The sequence below is a fragment of the Myotis davidii genome, unplaced genomic scaffold, assembly GCF_000327345.1.
Source record: "Myotis davidii unplaced genomic scaffold, ASM32734v1 scaffold1364, whole genome shotgun sequence".
Classification (NCBI taxonomy): Eukaryota; Metazoa; Chordata; class Mammalia; order Chiroptera; family Vespertilionidae; genus Myotis; species Myotis davidii.
Window position 1 is genome coordinate 1,003,376 of NW_006295736.1, and position 19,829 is coordinate 1,023,204.

At 57.6% G+C, this 19,829-nt stretch overlaps 1 protein-coding gene across 1 annotated transcript in view; it reads right to left on the reverse strand.

Annotated features, from left to right (window-relative positions):
- LOC102760855 (polycystic kidney disease protein 1-like 1) overlaps nt 1-19,829 on the reverse strand; it is a gene marked incomplete at its 5' end in the record, with an annotated part of 66,382 nt that overhangs the window by 43,810 nt on the left and 2,743 nt on the right. Inside the window, 18 exons of the mRNA XM_015568213.1 lie at nt 633-790; nt 901-1,011; nt 2,173-2,510; nt 3,430-3,664; nt 4,053-4,109; nt 5,083-5,278; nt 7,762-7,873; nt 8,558-8,678; nt 8,960-9,102; nt 10,036-10,113; nt 11,206-11,376; nt 13,837-14,013; nt 14,620-14,922; nt 16,374-16,531; nt 17,215-17,436; nt 17,897-18,078; nt 18,585-18,811; nt 19,548-19,615. Coding sequence (XP_015423699.1) covers nt 633-790; nt 901-1,011; nt 2,173-2,510; nt 3,430-3,664; nt 4,053-4,109; nt 5,083-5,278; nt 7,762-7,873; nt 8,558-8,678; nt 8,960-9,102; nt 10,036-10,113; nt 11,206-11,376; nt 13,837-14,013; nt 14,620-14,922; nt 16,374-16,531; nt 17,215-17,436; nt 17,897-18,078; nt 18,585-18,811; nt 19,548-19,615 — 3,057 coding nt within the window. The remainder of the gene's footprint in view (nt 1-632; nt 791-900; nt 1,012-2,172; nt 2,511-3,429; nt 3,665-4,052; nt 4,110-5,082; nt 5,279-7,761; nt 7,874-8,557; nt 8,679-8,959; nt 9,103-10,035; nt 10,114-11,205; nt 11,377-13,836; nt 14,014-14,619; nt 14,923-16,373; nt 16,532-17,214; nt 17,437-17,896; nt 18,079-18,584; nt 18,812-19,547; nt 19,616-19,829) is intronic.

A 19,829-nucleotide genomic window follows, 5' to 3' on the forward strand; every position in this document is an offset into this window, starting at 1 on the left:
TCGGAGAACCTGGGACAAGCAGAGCCGTGAGCACAGTCTGGTCTCAGTCTTTCCTCTCGGGCTTTGCCACCTGCTTTTGTGCAGACACCCTTTCACCAGCGAGGCAGGCTGGGCCCCACGCACCACATCGTCACGAGAACTGTGTGGCACTCACTCGTTGCTTCACTGGAAAAAACACCAGCCTGGCAGGTGTGGCTCAGTGGTTGAGCATCGACCTATGAACCAGGAGGTCAGAGTTCAATTCCTGTCAGGGCACATGCTTGGGTTTCAGGCTCGATCCCAGTGCGGGGCGTGCAGGAGGCAGCCCATCCATGATGTTTCTATCTCTCTCTCCCACTTCCTTCCTCTCTGCAATCTATAAAAATATATTTTTTAAATGAAAGATTGAGAGTCCTGCCCAGACGTGCACTGAGAGTCCTGGACGGACACCTGCGCTCTCTCCACGGTCCAGTCTCTCCTGCAAATGGCAGGCTGGGTCCGTCTGAGGCAGCGACACCTCCTCCCTGAGCGGCCGTCACTGCATCTCTTCCACAACCCGCCGCACACGGCTGCAGAGTGCAACCTCACTCACAGGAGTTCTCACAGGCACGTCTCCTGCCCTGACCCCACTACCCACAGCGTCAGCCACGCACCTCACCAGCAACATGACGGGGAACACCCTGGCGGCCAGCTGGGAGAACTCCACTCGGATCTGCAGGGCCTCCGGGCCGGCTGCGGACAGCCCAGCGAAGTGGTGGACGTTCACTCTATCCCGAAGCAGCACAAACGTCGTTTCATTTCTCCTGTCGCCCTGTCAGCATGTGGACAACGAGCAGAATTGGCTTTCGGAAGAGTGAAGACGTTGCATGTCACCAGGGCAGCCTAAACACAGCTGAGGGGACTGGGCAGGGCTGTCCTCACCGGGGCACCTTCCTCCCCGAACTCCACGGTCACGGGCGTCCTCAGCCGTGGCTTGTGCAGGGGCCTTCGGCTGGAGCAGCGGTGCAGGGACAGGGCCAGCAGAGCACCAACCTGGGGACACAGAGCGCCTTGCAGTGGTGACGCCAGCCAGGTGGCGGCTACATCATCAGGGAACACAGGGGTCACCGGCCAGAGGGGGTCACGGCAGGACGGGGTGGGGGATGGCTTCATGTGCACTGCTCTTATTAAGTTAATCATTCTTAAAGTTTGTTAAAGCATTTTATTTTTTATTCTAAAAGCTCATATGAAAGCCACAGCTGCCGAGTGACAATGAGCAGAGGCGCAGACGGCCCCCAGCACTGCCGAGCCCTGCCGCGAGCCTTACCCGAGGACGCCTGCCTGGGGCATCCGGGCGCTCCTGGGTGGGGACACACTGAGTGGGCAGCAAATGTTCTACTTTTGTTTTTGCGTGAAATCTTCCAAAGCCACTACAACTCCCTGGTTGTCATAGCTTGATTAGCTACCTATGGATTCCCCTGAGTGATGCATTCACATAACCAGTGGGCGGGCTGTCTGCGGAGCAGCCAGGTTATCAGAACTACGGTCGTTCTGAAAAAACACATAAAGCTTGTCGCTTTGAGGAAATCTCTCCTGTTTCCTGGGAGGTGGGGGGAGGAAACAACGGGTCCGGGTGTTTCTGGAGCCCTGGGCGCTTAGACGAAGTGCCTCCAGATGGGCAGACACCTGCTCGCTCCACCTCCACCTCCACCTCCACCGGGTATGTCTCTACACAACTGCACTTTTTAGGTTGAAAAAACTCACTTTAATCTCTATTTCTTTATTGCTTGTTAGTTGGGATTATTTTCATGTCTATTTCCCTAAAAGGGGGTGTGTGACTGCTGTTGAAAATGAGCATTTTTGAACCACATGATGAGTTTGTCATTCATTTGTGTATGCTCGTCCATCAGACATTATCGGGGGCCCAGGGAGCCTGGCCCTCGAGCGAGAGTCTGCGCACAGAAACAGGAGCACGGCGCTGGGGCCCGGCCCCAACCCTCTTGACCTGGACACAAGCAGATGTGAAGCCCGTGTTCACAGCCCAGAAACGCTGGCACCTCCTCCCGGCGCCCCCACTGCCACACGCCCTCGGCTCTGGTCCCCTTGTGGCTCAGCCTCCCGGGACCTGTGGCCAGCCTCGCCGTGATGCACGCCCAGCCCACTCCGCCTCCGACTTCGATGGTGGGTCCAAGCGGCGGCACAGGAAGTGCTCACCTGGCCAGGAGCGCGTCCCTGTAGAAAGGAGCTCCTCCTGAAGAGCAGGAGCTGGCTCACGTAGCACGGGCTGGGCTCCCACCCGGCCAGGTCTACAGGGAGGCGCACCTGGATGGGGCCCAGGCTCTGCACGGAGCTCTGAGGGTGGCGATGAAGTTGCGCCTGGGCCTCCGTCTGCCCGGCGCTCACGTGGACCCGGTGCTCACCGCGTGAGGACAGGCAGCCCTGGAAAGCACGGGTCCAACACTGACGGGCGGGACCACCTTCCGGATCAGACCCAAGAGGCGGAAACACCTGGAAAGGCCTGAGCCAGGACTGGACCCCAGGACGGGGCAGCCCTGTGATGGGGATGCGAGCTGCTTTTGTGTCGATGCGTCTTCCTGAGACGCTCCACTCACTTGTGCCCACAGCTGGCTCCGTGGGCTCCTCAGCCCCAGGGAGCCAAGACCTTGACTACTACATGCGGGGCTGCCAGGGCCACGAGCGCAGCGCCGTGGGCGCAGAGCAGGCAGGGCGGGAGGTGCCGTCTAAATGTGCCGACTGCTGCTCGGCTGCGGTCACTGGGCTCACATCGAACAAAAAAAAAAACACCCCTTTTTCCTTTCCCCAGCATCACACCAAGTATCAGCTACGTGACCAGCAGGTCTGGGCAGGGGAGAGGATAAATGGGGACCGAGGAGGCATGGAAGCTTCTGGAAAGAACCCAACCAATCCTGACACACTGTTCTGTGGTCACTGCAGCAGGAGCACATGAAATGACCGCTGACGGCCAGGTCTGTCGGGGCTGCTTCCACATCACACCACCATCCGCCTTACACCCTGCACCAGCTACGTGACCAGCAGGTCTGGGCAGGGGAGAGGATAAATGGGGACCGAGGAGGCATGGAAGCTTCTGGAAAGAACCCAACCAATCCTGACACACTGTTCTGTGGTCACTGCAGCAGGAGCACATGAAATGACCGCTGACGGCCAGGTCTGTCGGGGCTGCTTCCACATCACACCACCATCCGCCTTACACCCTGCACCCCTCAGGATACAGACCCCATGTCCCTCATGGAAACCCACTGGACCTAGGGGACGGGACAGGGGTGACATCCACTGCACATTGCACTACCCACGAAACACAGCTCACCGTGAACATTCCCCAAGACCAAGGTCCCCGGCATTGTAGCCATCAGACCCCAGGACCACAGATCATTGCGGGTTTTGAGAGCAATTACTAAGCCAGTTCCTGTCTGAGGGAGGAGCAGCCGTTACCCGAGGAGGAGGAAGACCGTACCAGCAGCACGTCTGCAATGGCCTGAGCACCTTCCTCCAGCAGGCGGCCCGAGCTCCTTGAGTGACCGTGGTCGCTGGCCTCCAGGACCCCAGACACGAGAAGGATGAGCTCCCGCACCTGGCCCGCCTCCACCGCGCAGCCTGCGGGGGGCCGGCTGGGGGCCAGCAGCGTGTGTGCGCAGTCGAGGATGAGAAGAGCGCTTGCGAGGCTCATCTGCGTGGAAACCGGCAGGGGTAGAGGCCCCTCAACAGCGCCCACGCCACCTGGCCCGCCCTCCGGGAGGGACACCACACACCAGGCGGGGAGGATGGGCCAGGTCCGGATCTGGATCGGCACCAACTTCACAAGTGACATTAACTCCCCCGAGTCTGTCCCCAGACCCGTAAAGTGACCAGGGGAGACTAGAGGCCTCGGCAAGCAAAGCACGTCCCAGGGAACGTGGCTGGGCCGTTCGCTGCTCGCGGAGGTGACCCACATCGAAACGGTGACCTGCCTGAACCGAACCCACCTGCGGGTGCTCACGGGGCCCTCACAGGACTCGGAGCTGCCAGAGGTCCCTGTGAGGGAAGCAGGAGGGACACACCTGGACCAAGGGACTCACCTTGTTGGGGAAGCGCAGCAGGTCCCTCAGCAGGAGGACAGAGTCGGTCGCTTCCTCCTGACCAGGAGAAATGGAAATGACAAGATGACAAGGGAGGGAGTCAGCCGTCAGTCAGGGCCACACGGCTCAGCTCGCTGCGCGGAGATGGAGCAGACCCCATGTTTGGGCTCAGAGACAAAGGGAGGCTGACATGGGAGAGACCGTCACCTCGGGCCCACGTTTTCCAGCCTATGTGGCCCCCCTGCCTTGCGCCCGCTGGCTACCTCCCACCCCATCAGGGGGGACCTGAGGGCTCAGGGACCAGAGTACAGCAGGGGGAGCTGAGCCCCATGGTAACAATGGAGTGTGTCCTTAGATGTGGCTGTTGTTGCCATGGTGACAATGGAGTGTGCCCTTAGATGTGGCTGTTGTTGCCATGGTGTCAATGGAGTGTGCCCTTAGATGTGGCTGTTGTTGCCATGGTGACAATGGAGTGTGCCCTTAGATGTGGCTGTTGTTGCCATGGTGACAATGGAGTGTGCCCTTAGATGTGGCTGTTGTTGCCATGGTGACAATGGAGTGTGCCCTTAGATGTGGCTGTTTGTGGCCATGGTGACAATGGAGTGTGCTCTTAGATGTGGCTGTCCTCGCCATGGTGATGCCACAGTGACGATGGCGTAGATGTGACTATCCTCTGTGACCATGGCAAGATGGAGGCACAGCCATGCTGGCGAGGACAGTGCCACAGCAGTACGTGGTTGCTGCCCTGGAAGCCACAGAATCGTAAGCCTCACTGCTGTGCCGTTGTTACCAGGCGGGATCGGGTTGGGTTTACATCATTTCCTCCTACGTGGCTGATGTGGGTCTCTAGTAACCAGCCCACTCGTCTGTGAGACGTGTGCACAAGTGAGAGCCACAGCCCCACATCAGCGCGAAGGCCGGCCCACCAGTCTCATGACTGATGGTACCTCACAGCACGACCACTTGCTAGCGAGCTGACCAGTCTCAGTTCCTGCTGCACAGACAGACCTACAGACACTCTGGGCCATACCTGGTCCTGGGGAGCTAATCTGCAGATTGAAGAAATAAACACGTCCTGAATTCCGGACCACTGGCCACAGGAGGGGCTCCCGCCCTCCCTAGCCCAGCGACTCAGGACCCTGGTAGTCACGGCGACATAGTTCCTGACTTCCGTGTCACTGCCCATCTGTTGGAGGGTGGAGAGGTTCCTCAGGCTAGCATTGTACCTGAAGGACACAGACAGTTACCATGATCGTCCAACATGTTCAAAACACTCTGGCCCACCCACTGCAAGTGTGGTATCCACGACAGAAACACTCTGGGGCGGGTCTGTGCAGAGGAAACGAAAAAGACACAGAGAGGAGTCACATCAAATCCTATGAGCCTCCTTTATCAGAGCTGAACAGGCCCAAGAGCCACACAGAGTGACACAGGCACACGGCAGGTGAAGGGAGTCAGTGCGAGCTGGACAGGAGACCCCAACGGCTGCAGGTGGTCCCATAGGCAGAGGTGATGAGCAGCACCCAGACCCACAGAGTGGATGGGATGATGCACATGGCCACGTGTGGTCAGCCCAGGAACATAGGAGTGATTCAGGGTGAAGCCAACCTATGAAATGCACCAGATCAGCAGGCGGAAGGTCAAGCCCTCGTGATCATCTCAATGGATCTAGCAGAGCACTGACAAAATCCAAAATCCAACGGCCGTGGTGATAAAACCACCCAAATCCACGAGTGCAGGGCCTTCTCCCACCTGCTCACAGGCATCTGTGGAGAACCTACGTCAGCGCCACCCGAAGAGAGGCTGCGGGCGGACTGCCGCCTGCCCAGGCCTGGGGCAGGACCGGGATCTTGGTCTCTGCCACTTCTGCTCGGCGGAAAAAGCAGCAGGAGTGCGCAGCCGAGAGGGAGTGACACCCTCTCTCATCACAGGTGGCACGTCTCATTCACAGAAAACCCCACGGAATATGCTAGAAGCCCACCAGAGCTAGCGAGTGCGTGGAAGGCTGCAGGACACACGATCCACACGCAAGTATCAGTGTACACTACAGAAAACTCCAAGTAACTATGAAAACAAGTCCATTCGTAGTAACATCAAAAAGAACAAAATACTTATGATCCATTTAACAAAAAGTTCAATGTTTGTACCCTGAAAACTGTACGATGTGACTGAGGAAAGCAAAGATCTAAGTACATGGGAAACTGCTCCTGGTTTGAAGGCTCATGTTGCCAAGGCAGCAATGTTCCCAAGGTGACATCCTGGCTCCGGGCAACCCATCAACATTCCAGGGGCTTGTTGGTAGAAACGGACCAACTATTTACCAGGAGGCTCAGAGTAACCACAACCCTGAAAACGCAGACTCAGCTGCGGGTTCATGCTCCCCACTTCAAAGGTTACTTCGCACTCAGCAGTTGGACAGTGTGGTCCTGGTGTAAGAGACTTGAAGGTCAATGAAAGAGCGTGGACGGCCCAGAAATAGACACTAACGCTTGTGGCCCATTGACTTCTGACAAAGGGACGAAGACGGTTCGGGGGGAGGGGACCTTTCTGGCCTGTGGTGCAGGGACACTGCTTGGCTACGTGCAGAAGTGCAGGCCTGGAGCCTGCCTCGCACCACACGCCCCAGCTCCAAGGCTCAGCTCTGTGAGTGAGACCGCGAGCCTCTCAGAAGAGGGCAGGAGTGACTGTCCTGGCCTGGGGTGGGCGGTAATTTCTTAAATGCATCAAAAGCACCAGCAGTAAGAGAACAGGTTGGACTTCATCAAACCTAAAACTTTTGTGTGTCAGTGACACCACATGGAAGAGAAAACCCAACCCGCGGCGGGAGAAACGTGCACAAGTCACTTCCCTGACGAGGGATGTCGCCAGAACATGAGGGACTCGCAGCCTCAGTCATGGAGAGGCAGCCGGTGAAGACCACGGTGTCGGGACAGACAGCGATGGCACAAAGCCCATGGGCAGATGCCAGCACCGTCCGTCACCAGGGCCAGGCACAGAGCAAGCTGGTGAGCACGACGCGGGACCCACAGGTACACGAGCAGCCGCTTGGGAAAACAGTCTGGCAGGACCTCACAATGGTCAACACAGCATCACTGTGAGACCCGGCAATCACGCCCAGGAATCCGCCTGAGACAGGAAAACACGTCCACATCTACGCTCACAGCACCGTTCGCACCAGCCATCAGCTGAAGATGGAGAAAACCGTGGCGCATCCAAGACAAACTGTCATTCAGTCACAAAGAGGAATGAGGTCTGGCAACAAGGATGCACCTCACACACGTAACAGGAAGTGAGTCCAGGAAGCCAGTCACAGAAGACCACCGGGGGCATCACCCCATTGACATAAAAGGTCCAGAATCAGCAAAACTGGGGACAGAAGTGGGCTCTCGGATGAGATCCAGGGCTGGGGCTGGAGGGAGGAAGCTGGGTGGGGACAGGGATGGGACCACTGAGAACAAGGACTGTGGAATCGATGAAAGGTCCTCGTCTGGCAACTGTAAGCGTAGGAAACCCAAGGATGTGTGCACTGCAGACGGGCGAACTCCATGGTATATGAGTTGACACCCATGAAGAGTGAGCTGTGCGAAGAAAGACGACGAGCGGTACAGCCCCAGAGCACATGCGGGAAGCCCGCGCAGACGTCGGGGACTGGGCTGCAGGCGCCACCAAGGACTCCACGGAGGCGGCTGGGACACAGAGCCTCACTCACACTTCCTGGCCGGGGCAGCGGTCCCCATGGAGACGGGGCAGCACAGTCACGGCCACGGCACAGGGCTGCGTCTGGGAGCCGTCACCATCAGTGATCACAGTGGACACCAGGACTGGAAGGGACAAGCAGAGGTCAGCGCCTGTGTGGCAGAGAAACTTCTTCAAATTCAATGGCAAGGGAGAGACAAGAGCCCAGAGGACCAGTCCCGACACCACTGGTCCACCTGTGTGCTGGGCGGTGACGGGACCTCCAGGAGGCAGAGCTGAGGCGAATCCACACGGAACAGGGCAGGGCGGGGGGTGCATGCATAGCCGGGAGGGAAACAGCCCGCAAAATGGGGTGGGGGCAGGCAGCCGTCGTGCGGAGGGTCAGGAAATGAGCCATGGCTCACACGCTCACTCCCTGTCACTGGCCTGCACTGTGTACCGACAGCAGCAAGATGCCAGGGTGGCCAGGACTGCCCCTGTCTCAACCTCCCTGCCTACTCAGGACTACAGTCAAGTTAAAAACGTGGTGAGTGCCGAGCGGGCAAGGCCAGGGAGGGGTCCGCAGACCCCGAGGTGCAGGTCCAGGCTGGTACTGCTGGAACCAGGGCCGAGGGAGGGCAGGGCTATGGCAGGTCCAGACGAAGGCATGGAGAACCCCACTGAAGTCATTTATGCACAGACATGGGCATGGCAGGAAGCAGTTTTTTGGGGACTCGGGAACTCCTTCCTGTGACAGGGCCAGGGTTTGTGGTGGGGTCCCTGCTGGGGAGACGGAGTGGAGTCCTGCCCACCATCTGTCCGGGGCTCACCTTGATAACCATCCATGGGCTCCCCAGCTGGCAGTGCAAAGTAGTGCTGGGCGTCTGTCCCCCGGTACAGGGTGCACTTGGAGGCGTTTCCTATCTGGTAACCAAACTCATAGCGGAAGTCCTGCGATCCGTTCCGTAGTGAAGGAAAGAGCACAGGTGAGCAAACAGCATTACCCCCATTAAGTCCTCACACCCCGTCCTCACCCACCCGAGGTCAGGCACAGATGGACTGGGGCAGGTACACGCGGCTGTGTCTGTCACTCGCGGCCGTGGGCTCTCCTGGCCGGGACCTGGGACAGTCACAGATGCACAGTCGGGGGGATGAGGACACTCACACCCCCAGCGTTTCATCAGAGGCAGACAGGGTCTATCCTTCAGGACAGACGGGGTCTGCGTGCTCACCGGCCTCCCCGACGTGCAGAAGACGCTGAAGACGGTGTCTGCCTCGAGGCCGCGGTGGGGCTGCACCTGGCAGGCCACGTCCCGCGGAGCCTGATTGACGGTCACATACAGCTGAGCCTTCCCTAGAAAGCTGTGCCCCGAAGCTGCAGGGAGAGGGGTGACACCTGCATGCTGGGAACCAAAGGCAGCCCCAGAGGTTCTCAAAGCACAGACCATGTGGCCCCCAGATCTGCGGCTTTGGCGTTGCTGTGATCTTGACAGACCGCGACCCCGGGGACACCCCAACCTGCTGGGTCAGACCCAGAGGGGCCGGCAATCTACGCCAGTGCCTGCATCAGGGGACGCTGGGCCCGGGACCCCTGCCATGCGGCACCCACTGATGCAGCACTATTTGGGTGCTTGCTCACTGGGGCAGCCGTGCCCGAGACCCTGAGAGATTGGTGGACGGACAAGACCTGGGAGCCAGACAACAGCCTCATAGGCAGAATCCACCCCAGCAAACCAGACCCTCCACTCCCGCTGTGTGCAGCCCTGTCCGGAACACGCAAGTATCGCTGCTGAACTCTACAGCACTGATAGGGTTTCTATTTGGCTTCTATAAGCTGCACTGATAACTGTAAATGTTTCCTGTGATGCCATACAGCATTCAAAATCAATGTCATAAATAAGTATAGTACAATAGGGCCTTGACTTACAAGTGTCCCGACTAACGAGTTTTTTGAGATACCAGCTGTCTCTCCGCAGATTTTTTGCATTGAGTTGATCGAGTAATTTGAGTTAATGAGCTCCTTAACGAGCTCGGTCTCAGAACGAATTAAACTTGTAAGTCAAGGCCCCACTGTATTCTCTAAACTGCATAACGACTGTTTCCCAATGACTAAACATTTCATTTTCCATTACCCTGAAATGATAATTCTCATGCATAAAGTTGTTTTTTACTTCCGATGTCTTTTTCTTGAAATAAATTACAGGCACAAGTTAAATGTGTTAAATTGTGTAAAACTCCGAGGAAGCTGACCCTCATCCTAACAGCAGGCACGTGGCTCAGCTCCCCGCCAGGCCCAGGGGCCACCTACCCACCGCTGCTTGCAGGACGTATGTCTCTCCAGGGCGCAGTGAGTGCGGCTTCACTGTCACCGTCTGTCCCGTGATCCCTGCGGAAAATGAGGGGCGGGGACCACTCGTCAGGGCACCCCAAGGGCAGCAGCTCAGACACACCCTTCCTCGGCCACTGCAGCCGAAGGAGCAAAGAGGTCCCATTAGCCCTGCTTGTCTCACCTGGAAAGGACACGTCTGTTCGTTACCTCCGGCCCCTTATTACAAAGCACGAAGCTCATCTCTGCTCCCACTCAACGGAGTCAAACGGAGCCCAATCCAGGGGCCAGTCAGAAGGCCCTCGACTCCCAGGAAGGAGAGGACTCTGGGAAGAACGCTGTCCGAGTGTTTTGAGGAGGCCCCTAAACCAAGTGGATCCCTTTCAAACGACATCCTAGTGCAGTGATCAGCAAACTGCGGCTCGTGAGCCACAGGCGGCTTTTTGGCCCCTTGAGTGTGGCTCTTCCTAAGCCTGAGGAGGACCCTAATTAAGTTAATAACAGTGTACCTACCTATATAGTTTAAGTTTAAAAAATTTGGCTCTCAAAAGAAATTTCAATCGTTGTCCTGTTGATATTTGGCTCTGTGGACTAATGAGTTTGCCGACCACTGGCCTAGTGTCTCCAGGAGTGGGAGGGACTCCTGGACCCAAGCGCGACTGCGGACCACGGGCCCAAGATCTCAAAGACAGAGGCTCACTCAGCTGCCGCCATGCTCCTCGGGCAGCGTCCTGCACTCAGTCTGCAGGCCCGGGGCCCACACCCCAGCAGGCGCACCCACACCCGGGGAGGTGCACACACACACCCAGGGAGGCGCGCACACACCCGGGGAGGCACACACACACCCTGGGAGGCGCGCACACACCCGGGGAGGCACACACACACCCCAGCAGGCATACAGGATGCGTGCACGAGGGGGCGGCACTGTCCTCTGCGCCTGTGCCTGCTCAGCAGCCTCTTCCCCTTACTTTGCAAAAGCGAGGGACACCCGCAGGCCTGTGGCCACTGAGGGACGAGCAAAACTAAAGAGGCATCATGACCCCCAGTCTGTCTCTAGTCCAAGGAGAAGGCCCAGAAGAAATGGGGGGAGGGGGAGGCTGGTGTTGGAACCTCTGCGACCGCTAAGGTTCCAGGGCAGAGGGGCACTCGTACCGGACGCGGTGTAGCCCTGAAAAACGGCTCGGCTCACGGGGGACTTGGGCCAGTCGACCAGGAGTGCAGGCCGGGCACTGGCGGTCGGGAGGAAGTGGCCCACCAGGTTGTCCCCATCCCCACGGCTCCCGTCCTCACTGGGTCCCGACGCTGAGAGGTGCATGCTGGTCCCTAGGAGACATGCCGGGTCAGGGCTGGCGGAGACAAAGGTGGCCATGGTTCCCTTAAAGTGCTAGTGGTTCAAGGCTGAGATCAGTGCTGCCCACTCTCTCGGGACCCGCTTGTCTAAACGCCTCGCACGATCAGTGGCTCCGCGGCATTTCCCCAGCTCACATGTGCTTGGGCCACGGCCAGGAGTGAGTCTACAGGAAACACCACGGCAGACGGAGCGGGCCCTGCCATGTGGACGTCTAGGTGAGGGTGTCAGGAAACACTCGAGGAAACACACCACGAGCAGAGGAAAGCCAGTGACGGAAGTGCTCTGGGGAGACAGAGCAGGCGCACGGAGGGGCTGGGACGGGCCGTTCTAGGGCCGGGTTGGCAGCCCGGGGGAGAGGCTCAGACAGAGGGAATGGGCTTTAGAAAAAGCTGCTCAGGGAGGGTCTGGGTGTGGCTGGAGGGGGAGCAGGAAAGAAGAGATGAGACCTCAGCTCCCTCCGTCGTCCCCTGTGTGGGCCCTGGGAGGCAGGCCTGGCATGCTGGGCCGGGCTGGGTGTGTGAGGTGACTGGGCCGCTGGCCCGGGCAGAGAGACAATGTCTGTCTGTCCAGCGGGGGGAGGGTGCCAGGCTTGCTCAGGAAACGCCGACTTCGGACTCCAAACAAATGCCGTTAAACAAGGTGAAATGATAAAGTGGATCCATGTTGGGGTTAGAAGGACTGAACCATCAGGAGGAGTGACTTATGAACGCAGGCCTTTCCCTCATTCAACGTTATTTATGAAGCACCTGCTGGGAGTGCGAAGTGAGCCCCTCACAGGCCTGGGGGAGCAGAAGGAGCATGGGGTGGTCAGAGGAACCAGCATCCAGGCTGATCAGGGGGATGGCCAAAGAGCACAGCACAGTGAGTCATAAACAAAGGGCTCACTGACCACCCATCTGGTCATGCGGTAGACAAGTAACTCTCACTCACTCAATATTCATTCAACAAACAAAGTATCCGCAGTTGTGCATCTATTAAGCATTGTTCATGGGCTGGATGAACCACTCACTCCTGGTCATGCGTTGTCAGCGAGAACATGCGCACTGAGGGCCAATACAAGTGTACTGCCTTGGAAACCTTCCCTTTCCAGACAAGAGAGAGCTAACGGAGTTCGTCGCCAACAAACCGGTATTACAAGAAACTTAAAGGAACTTCTTTAAAAGAAGAAGGGGAAAAAAAGATCAAAACTATAAATAATAAAATGGCGGAAATTACATGTCTGTCAGCAATCATTAGGTGTACACAGATTAAATGCTCCAACCAAAAGATGTAGGATGGTGAATGGACAAGAAAGCAAGACCCTCACATGTGCTGCCTACAAGAGACCCACTCAGATCCACAGGTGCAGGCTGTGAGTCGAGGGTGGAAAAGGTATTTCATGGAAATGGGAACTTGAAAGGCAGGGCAGCAGTAACTATACCAGGACATTTAAAATGAAGGCTATACCACAAGATAGAGAAGGGCCAGCAACTCTGCTTCTGGGTGCTTATCTGAAGAAACCCAAACACTATTCAAAGAGATGTGTACACTCCTGTGGCCACTGCAGTGTTTTTACAGGAGCCAACGCGTGCACGCAACTGAGTGCCCAGCAGTAGACGCACATATAGGATGGAATAGACTCGGCCGTAGGAAAGGGTGAAATCTTGCCATTTGTGACAGCATGGAGGGACCTCAGGGGTACTGTGTTGAGTGAAATAAGTCAGACAGAGAAAGATAAATACCATATAATTTCAATTATACGTGGAATCTAAAAAAACAAATGAACAGAAAGACTCATAGATACAGAGAACATACTGGTGGTTGCCAGAGGAGAGCGGTGGGATGGGTGAAGAAGGTGAAGGGATTGAGAAGCACAGATTGGCCTTGACTGGTGTTACTCAGTGGATAGAGCATTGGCCTGTGGACTTAAGAGAAGCACAGATTGGCTGTTACAAAAGTCATTGGGCTATGAAGTACAGCACAGGGAATACAATCAATAGTATTGTAATAACTATGAATGGTGCCGGGTGGGTACTGGAAATATCAGGGGGACCACTTAGTAAAATATATAAATGTCTAATCACTATGGTGTACACCTGAAATTAATGTCATATCCTCTGTCAACTAAAATGGAAAAATAAAAATTATTTTAAAACAAGAAACATGCCTTGCAGAGCAGAATAGAGAGACAGAAAGAGCCTGAGGACAGGGGGCTGGGGGTACACACTCTGGGCTGGGGAGGGGCGGTAAGGTGAGGCCTGGGAGGAGCGCCGAGGGAGGCCTGTTGGCAGATGCCGCCCATGTCCGAGGATGGGAGAGCGGCAGTGTCGGGGCCTGGGCTCCCCAGCAGGTAAGCTGGAAACAGGGCCAGACCCTGCCACCCAAAGGAGCGCAGACTGCCCTCGGCCTTGGAGCACAGGGAGGGGCCTGGGTTCAGGGGAGAGCAGACTCACAGGCAGCCGGCTGCCGTCCTCTCGAGGGCACCGCTTCTTGGACGTCACTGTAATAGGCCTCAAAGTCTGCGTGAAGGACAGAATGAGAGCGTTTCCCGTAAACCAGGCTCCCCTGAAACACAGGACCCGAGGGAGCACACACGTTGCTCTGGGCCACCTCAGGGCCCCAGCCCTGCTCTGCGGGCACAAAACCCCCAGAGGCCACGCCCAGCACATGGGACAGTGGGGAGGCAGTCGCTGTCCCTGCTCCCCCAACAAGTAGGGCTCCATTGGTTAGTTGGGGGGATGCCAAGGCCCAGAACTGTCCTCCGGGGCCTCACTCTTGTCTCCCATGGGAGACACCGACAGGAGTGTCCGGCTGCCACTGTCACCTTTCTGTCCCCAGGCACTTCCCTCCTACACTTGAGGGGTTCATGGAGGCTCTCCCACCAACGACCCCAAGGCTGGGACTCTGGGGTGCAGGCCTTTGCCAGGGCACAGGACCATGACCCTGAGCGGCCACGCTGGATGGCGTCAGGGAGGGACGGGAGGGGCAGGTGAGTGCTGGGCCAGAGCCTGGATCACTGACAAGGAATGTCTCTCACCTTCTAGGCACCGAAATAGTTCTTGTCCCACCTGAAAGCGGGGACACAGGGCACCCGTGGCCATTGGGGAGGAAGGATGAGGAGGTGGTGTGGGCAGAGCCTGGCTCAGTCAACTCTTCTGGGCCCATCAGAGACGAACACAAGGCCCGGAGGGCACCTCCAGGGCGAGGGCAGGTACCAGTGAGGGGACAGCACTTACCAGGGGGGTGAGGGGTTGGACTCCCCGGGGACCCCTCATCCCAGGGATCCCCTTCTGGGGCCACAGGGTCACCAGCAGCGGGAACTTGGGGTGCAGGGACCATGGACTCCACGGAGGCTCTCCCCGTGGCTGAGAGGCCAGCCTGGCCCAGGGTCCAGGGCCGTGGCTCCCGTGCGAACGGCACAGGCGTGGCGTGGGGCTCGGTCCGGCGTGGCCTTGGGGACCGTGGGTAGGACTCGGGAAGCTTCGACACAGACCCCAATCCTGAGGAGCCCAGCAGCCCCACGGTTCTGCAAAAGGGAACTTGAACACAGAAGACATTTGGTTTCTCTACGTGTACTGATTCCACGAGCATGTTCTGTCCTGAACAACCACCACGTGAAAACTGCACCTAGAGGTGTCGTGGGGCAGCCCGGCTGCTGGGAGGCCGGCCCGTCCATCTCCCCTGGGTTCGCCTCCCACAGGCCCCGCCACATGCTCTGCACCCCACTGGGGCATTCACAAAAACGCTAGAAACTTCTGGGCGCATGGAGCCTCTCCTAACCTGCATTCACCTGTCTGTGCTGCAGGACTGAGGAAACAGGGTCAAGAACAAGGAACAACTTTGCCAGGACGTGGACGCAGAGCTCACAGCCCTGTCAGCATCCCTGCTGCCACGTGAGTCAGATTCTGTGAGAACAGGGCTGGGCCACACCCGAGAGGACGAGCGCTGGCCCTGGAGAAAGGGCAGCCACACGGTGACCCTGCGCCCTGGGACACTGAGTACAGGCTTGGCTTCAGACCCACACGGTCACCGGCCAGATGGCACATGACCCTCCGTGTCATCCTGTTCCTTCAACACGGGGCCACTCCCAGTGTGTATGCTTCCTCTGGCGCCGAGGAAACATAAACACGTGAGGAGTGTGGACGGCACCGCCCTACTGAGGGCCGCACAGCCAGCTCAGAACACAGCCCTTGTCCGGTCCACGTGGCCCCGGCACAACATCACCTCTGGCCCAAAGCCAGGAGCCTGCCACCCACGCCCGCGCCCGCCACCAGGGCTGTGTTCCCACATGTGACTTCTCGTGACTTTGCCTCCTTGCAAAGTCTTAGGACCCACATTTTCCACCCAAGAAGAGTCTCAGAGCAGTGCTCCCATCACAGCCGGTGTGCGGAGCGAGGACCACCTTCCACGGCTCCTCTCTTGGTCCCACAAGTGGCCCCGAGGACAGCAGGGGAGGGACAATGGCCCCAGCAGAGTGGCGGGGGCGTGTGCTATTTCAAAGCGCTCAGTGCGTTTGTCACCCGGGAGAGCTGCCCCAGTGGGGACGGCGCAGCCCCCGCTGCCCCCAGGCTGAGGGCAGCAGCTGAGGCTCCTCGTCTCGGCCGTCACCACCGCCCTCCCAAGGGTGAAGCCAGGAGGGACTGGGGACGAATAGTTCATGCCAAGACCAGACACGTTGGGTCAAGCCAATCAGATCTCACACATTTTAGCAATCTCAAAATAACCACTCCGCCAACAAAGCCAAGCATCGCACACCCTCACTGCCTCGGCTCAGTGGGTAGAGCATCGGCCCGTGGACTGAAGGGGTTCAGGTTTGATTCTGGTCAAGGGCACATACCTCGGTTGCAGGCTCAACCCCCAGCCCAGGTCAGGTGCTTGCAGGAGGCAACCAGTCAATGTGTCTCTCTCACATCCATGTTTCTCTGTCTCTCCCTCTCCCTTCCACTCCCTCTCTCTAAAAAAATAAAATGAAAACGAAGCTGGTCTGTACCTTCCTCTCTGTCCCCTCCTGTAGCGTTGACCAAAAAGAGGTCCCAGGAGTAAGAGAGGGCCGCCTCCCCGCAGTCTTCACAAGCCGCCCGCAGCGAAAGCTCCTCGTTCCAGTTCACAGGGACGCCTCGGAACGTCTCCCAGGAGATGTGCACGCGCCTGCAACATGCAAACCAGGCCGGAGCTCCAGAAAACAGGGCGAGACGCTCTGGCCGCATTTTCCAGGTCAGGTTTGTTCAGATCACCTGGTCCCGGGGGCCAATGCACCACCTCACCCCACCGCTCAGGGAGGCTGAGCGCTTCCCCCAGGAGGCCTCTGGAGCTCGCCCAGCACAGGCTGTGACCACGAGGTGTTTTTACACAAGTAACTGCAGGGTCCAGGGATGGAGGCCGCCTGCCCAGTGTCCCGTGGAGCTGAGGGCACTAGGCGACACCCACCCCCGCCTACCAGGAGGCCAAAGCAGCTGTGGCACACGCCGACCTGCATTCAGGGTCTGGGACAGGGCGTGGCCCTCGGTGCCAGTGGCCTCCGTGACATCACACTCAGCTGACAGGTGCCTCCCCCCTGTGGGCCCATGGTGCCCAGTGGCGCCTGAAGGCCAGGACAGAGGCCCTGAGACACTCAGCCTCTGTGCCCTCGGCCCTGGGCCCTGGAGCCAACCCCGTCTCCAGGCAGCTGCTAGGAGGCGAGGGCACCTCCCCCTTGGAGCCCCACGTCAGCACAGCGGGTCGGTGTCTGAGCCCATCTCCCACATGCACAGTGGGTTTCTTTGGTGGCTCCCACCCCCAGCCTGGCTTGGGGCACCCAGATGGGCATTGTGGGGCAACAGGGCAGCTGGCACCTGAGCGCCACGTCAGGGAGGGTGGACAGGAACACCTGCGCCTCGGAAGAGTTCCGGCCGTGGCTGGACACCGTCAATGTCACAAGAAACTGGTCGTAGCCACTGCTGAGAGAGTCCGCTGCGAAGGACAGGGTGGGCGCCCCGGCATCCGGGCTGCGTGCAGAGGGCCCAGCAAAGCAGGGGCGGCCGGGGGCACTGGCTGGGGTGCACGCCCAGTGATACCTGTGGGGAAGCGATGGAGGGGCTGACGTGCCGGCTCTGGTCAGTTAGCGACCGTGGTGTCACCAAGTGGCTTTCCTGGGGGGCCTGCCAGGGAGCAGCGGATGATTCTCAGTGATGCATGTTCCAGGTTACCGATGTGGATGGTGTCTGTGGAGTGTGGACAGTGTCCATGGCAAGACACTGGGTCAGGCACCCAGGGATGGGGAGTGGGTGGAGATGAGGACCAAGGCCTGAGCCCAGGGACCCGACATTGAGGGACCCAGCACATAGAGGGTACTCATTCTGCCCCTTTCCAAAGCTCCCTTACATTTTGATCCTAAATGAAACACTACTTTGATAAAAGTAAAGGTCCTTAAAATTGTGTAGATTATAACTCAGCGCCCCAGAGCTGAGTGTGGAGAGGGCAGAGGAGGAGGAAGGCTGGGACAAGGAGGAAGGGCCCCACAGCCCCAGTGCTCACCTGAGAGTGGCCCCGGGCCTGTCTGGGTCGTAGGACAGGGACCCCCTGAGGACCATGGTAGACAAGGGGGTCCTGGGGACGAACAGGTGTGTGCCCTCGGAGATCACGCTGACAGGTGCCCGGGCACGCACCTCCACTCCCACGCAGTAATTGCTGTGCACAGGACTGCCTCGCACCTGCACCTGGAACATGGGCAACAAGGGGGCGTCAGTGAGGCAGGCAGGGTGCCCACTAGAGACAGAAGGGCTGGAGTCTGGGAGCAGGAGGCCCACTGGGGACAGAGGGGCTGGGGTACAGGAGCAGCAGGCCCACTGGGGACAGAGGAGCTGGAGTCTGGGAGCAGGAGGCCCACTGGGGACAGAGGGGCTGGGGTACAGGAGCAGGGGCATTTTCCTCTCCGTGTCTGTGTTAACATGAAGCTGGGGTTCTGGGTCTGGGGACATAAGAACACCCAACTATTCCCTGGTCTATAACCTCTCTGCCAACAGTACATTTTCCCATGGTGTTGGTTTTGTTTAGCTTACCCTTAAGCTCCCTTTCTAACCCCAAACATATCACGGCCTTAAAGGAATGCCAGGGATTTAAGAGCACCCTCCTCTGGGATGGGCCGGTCCGGGTCCCAGGGTCTCTGAGGCTGATGGGAAGGGAGCATGAGCCTGGGCAGGTGCTGCCTCCAGCTGCTGCCCACCTGGGCCAGCGCAGTGTAGTTCCCGGGTTCCAGGAAGTAGTGGGGGACAGTGAAGGTCTGCCTGTGGGTGCTGATGGCAGGAGGCAGGGGCACCGGCGACCCCACGGAATTGGTGAGGCTCCAGCTGTAGGAGAGGCCTTGGGAGATGTCACAGAGAATGGCGGCTTCGAAGGTCACCCCCAGGGTCACAGGCTGGGACCGCCACACCTGCGTGAGGAGAAAGACGTCTCATTAGAAATGCGTCTACCTGTTCCAGAGGAAGTGGTTCAAGACGCAGGACTTCAACTCTGTGTCTGTGTGATCACAGTCAGTGAGAATAAAGACTTATACACTCAGTGAGAAAAACCCCTATAAGCATAAATTAATGGGAAAATATGAAAGGAAAAGGCCAATAAACTTGATTACATAAACATTTAAACTTTGAATATAAAAATATTATTTAAAAAAGCAATCAGAGAAAAGGGGAAATCATTTGCAAAATATATGACAGGGTTAATATTTAACATCAATAGAAAATTTTGAAAGTCTCCAACAGAAAACTGAGCAACTGATCGTTGGAAACCAAGCAATTGATCACTGGAAACAAAAGAAAGTAACTGCATTTCAAATAAGTAACATAGAATGAAGATGTGTTTCAAGTGACCTTAATATACAGCATTTTGAGGCCCTAGGCTAACACGGACCAAACGAGGTGTGCGGCCCATGGGCGTCTGGAGCACTGCACTGAGAGATGATGTCGACAGCCCATGGAACAACGGAACAAAATATTCCCAAGGACTGTCCTTCAGGTGCAGTGCAAGTGCAGATCCTGCCCCATGGACGGAATGCCCATGTTGGCCACAGGTGCAGGGCGCCCCCTGGAGGACTTTTAGTGAAGCTCTCCCATTGCAACTGGAAAGAACCCAGTCTGGAGCTGGGAAGTAGGACTTTAAACACCTTGGTATTTGTTGCAAACCATTTTACCTTTGGCTTTCTTTAAGTGACTCTGGTCACTATCGAAATGACTTTCCTTTGTGCTTATCGTTTCTATCCTGGATATGAGTGATCCCAGCATTGTCACTTCACAGCCCAGATTTGTGGGCACCTGACACTGAGATGCTGATTCTTATCCCAGTGATCGTAACAGACAAAACTAGGCAATGTCTGGGGTGGGAGTCGGCTCTGAGAGGCTGGCATGTGAGCCAGGCTTCTCCGGGCCCCAGGGAGCTGGGAGGTCCTGGGACCCAGGACCCGGAGGGAGAATCC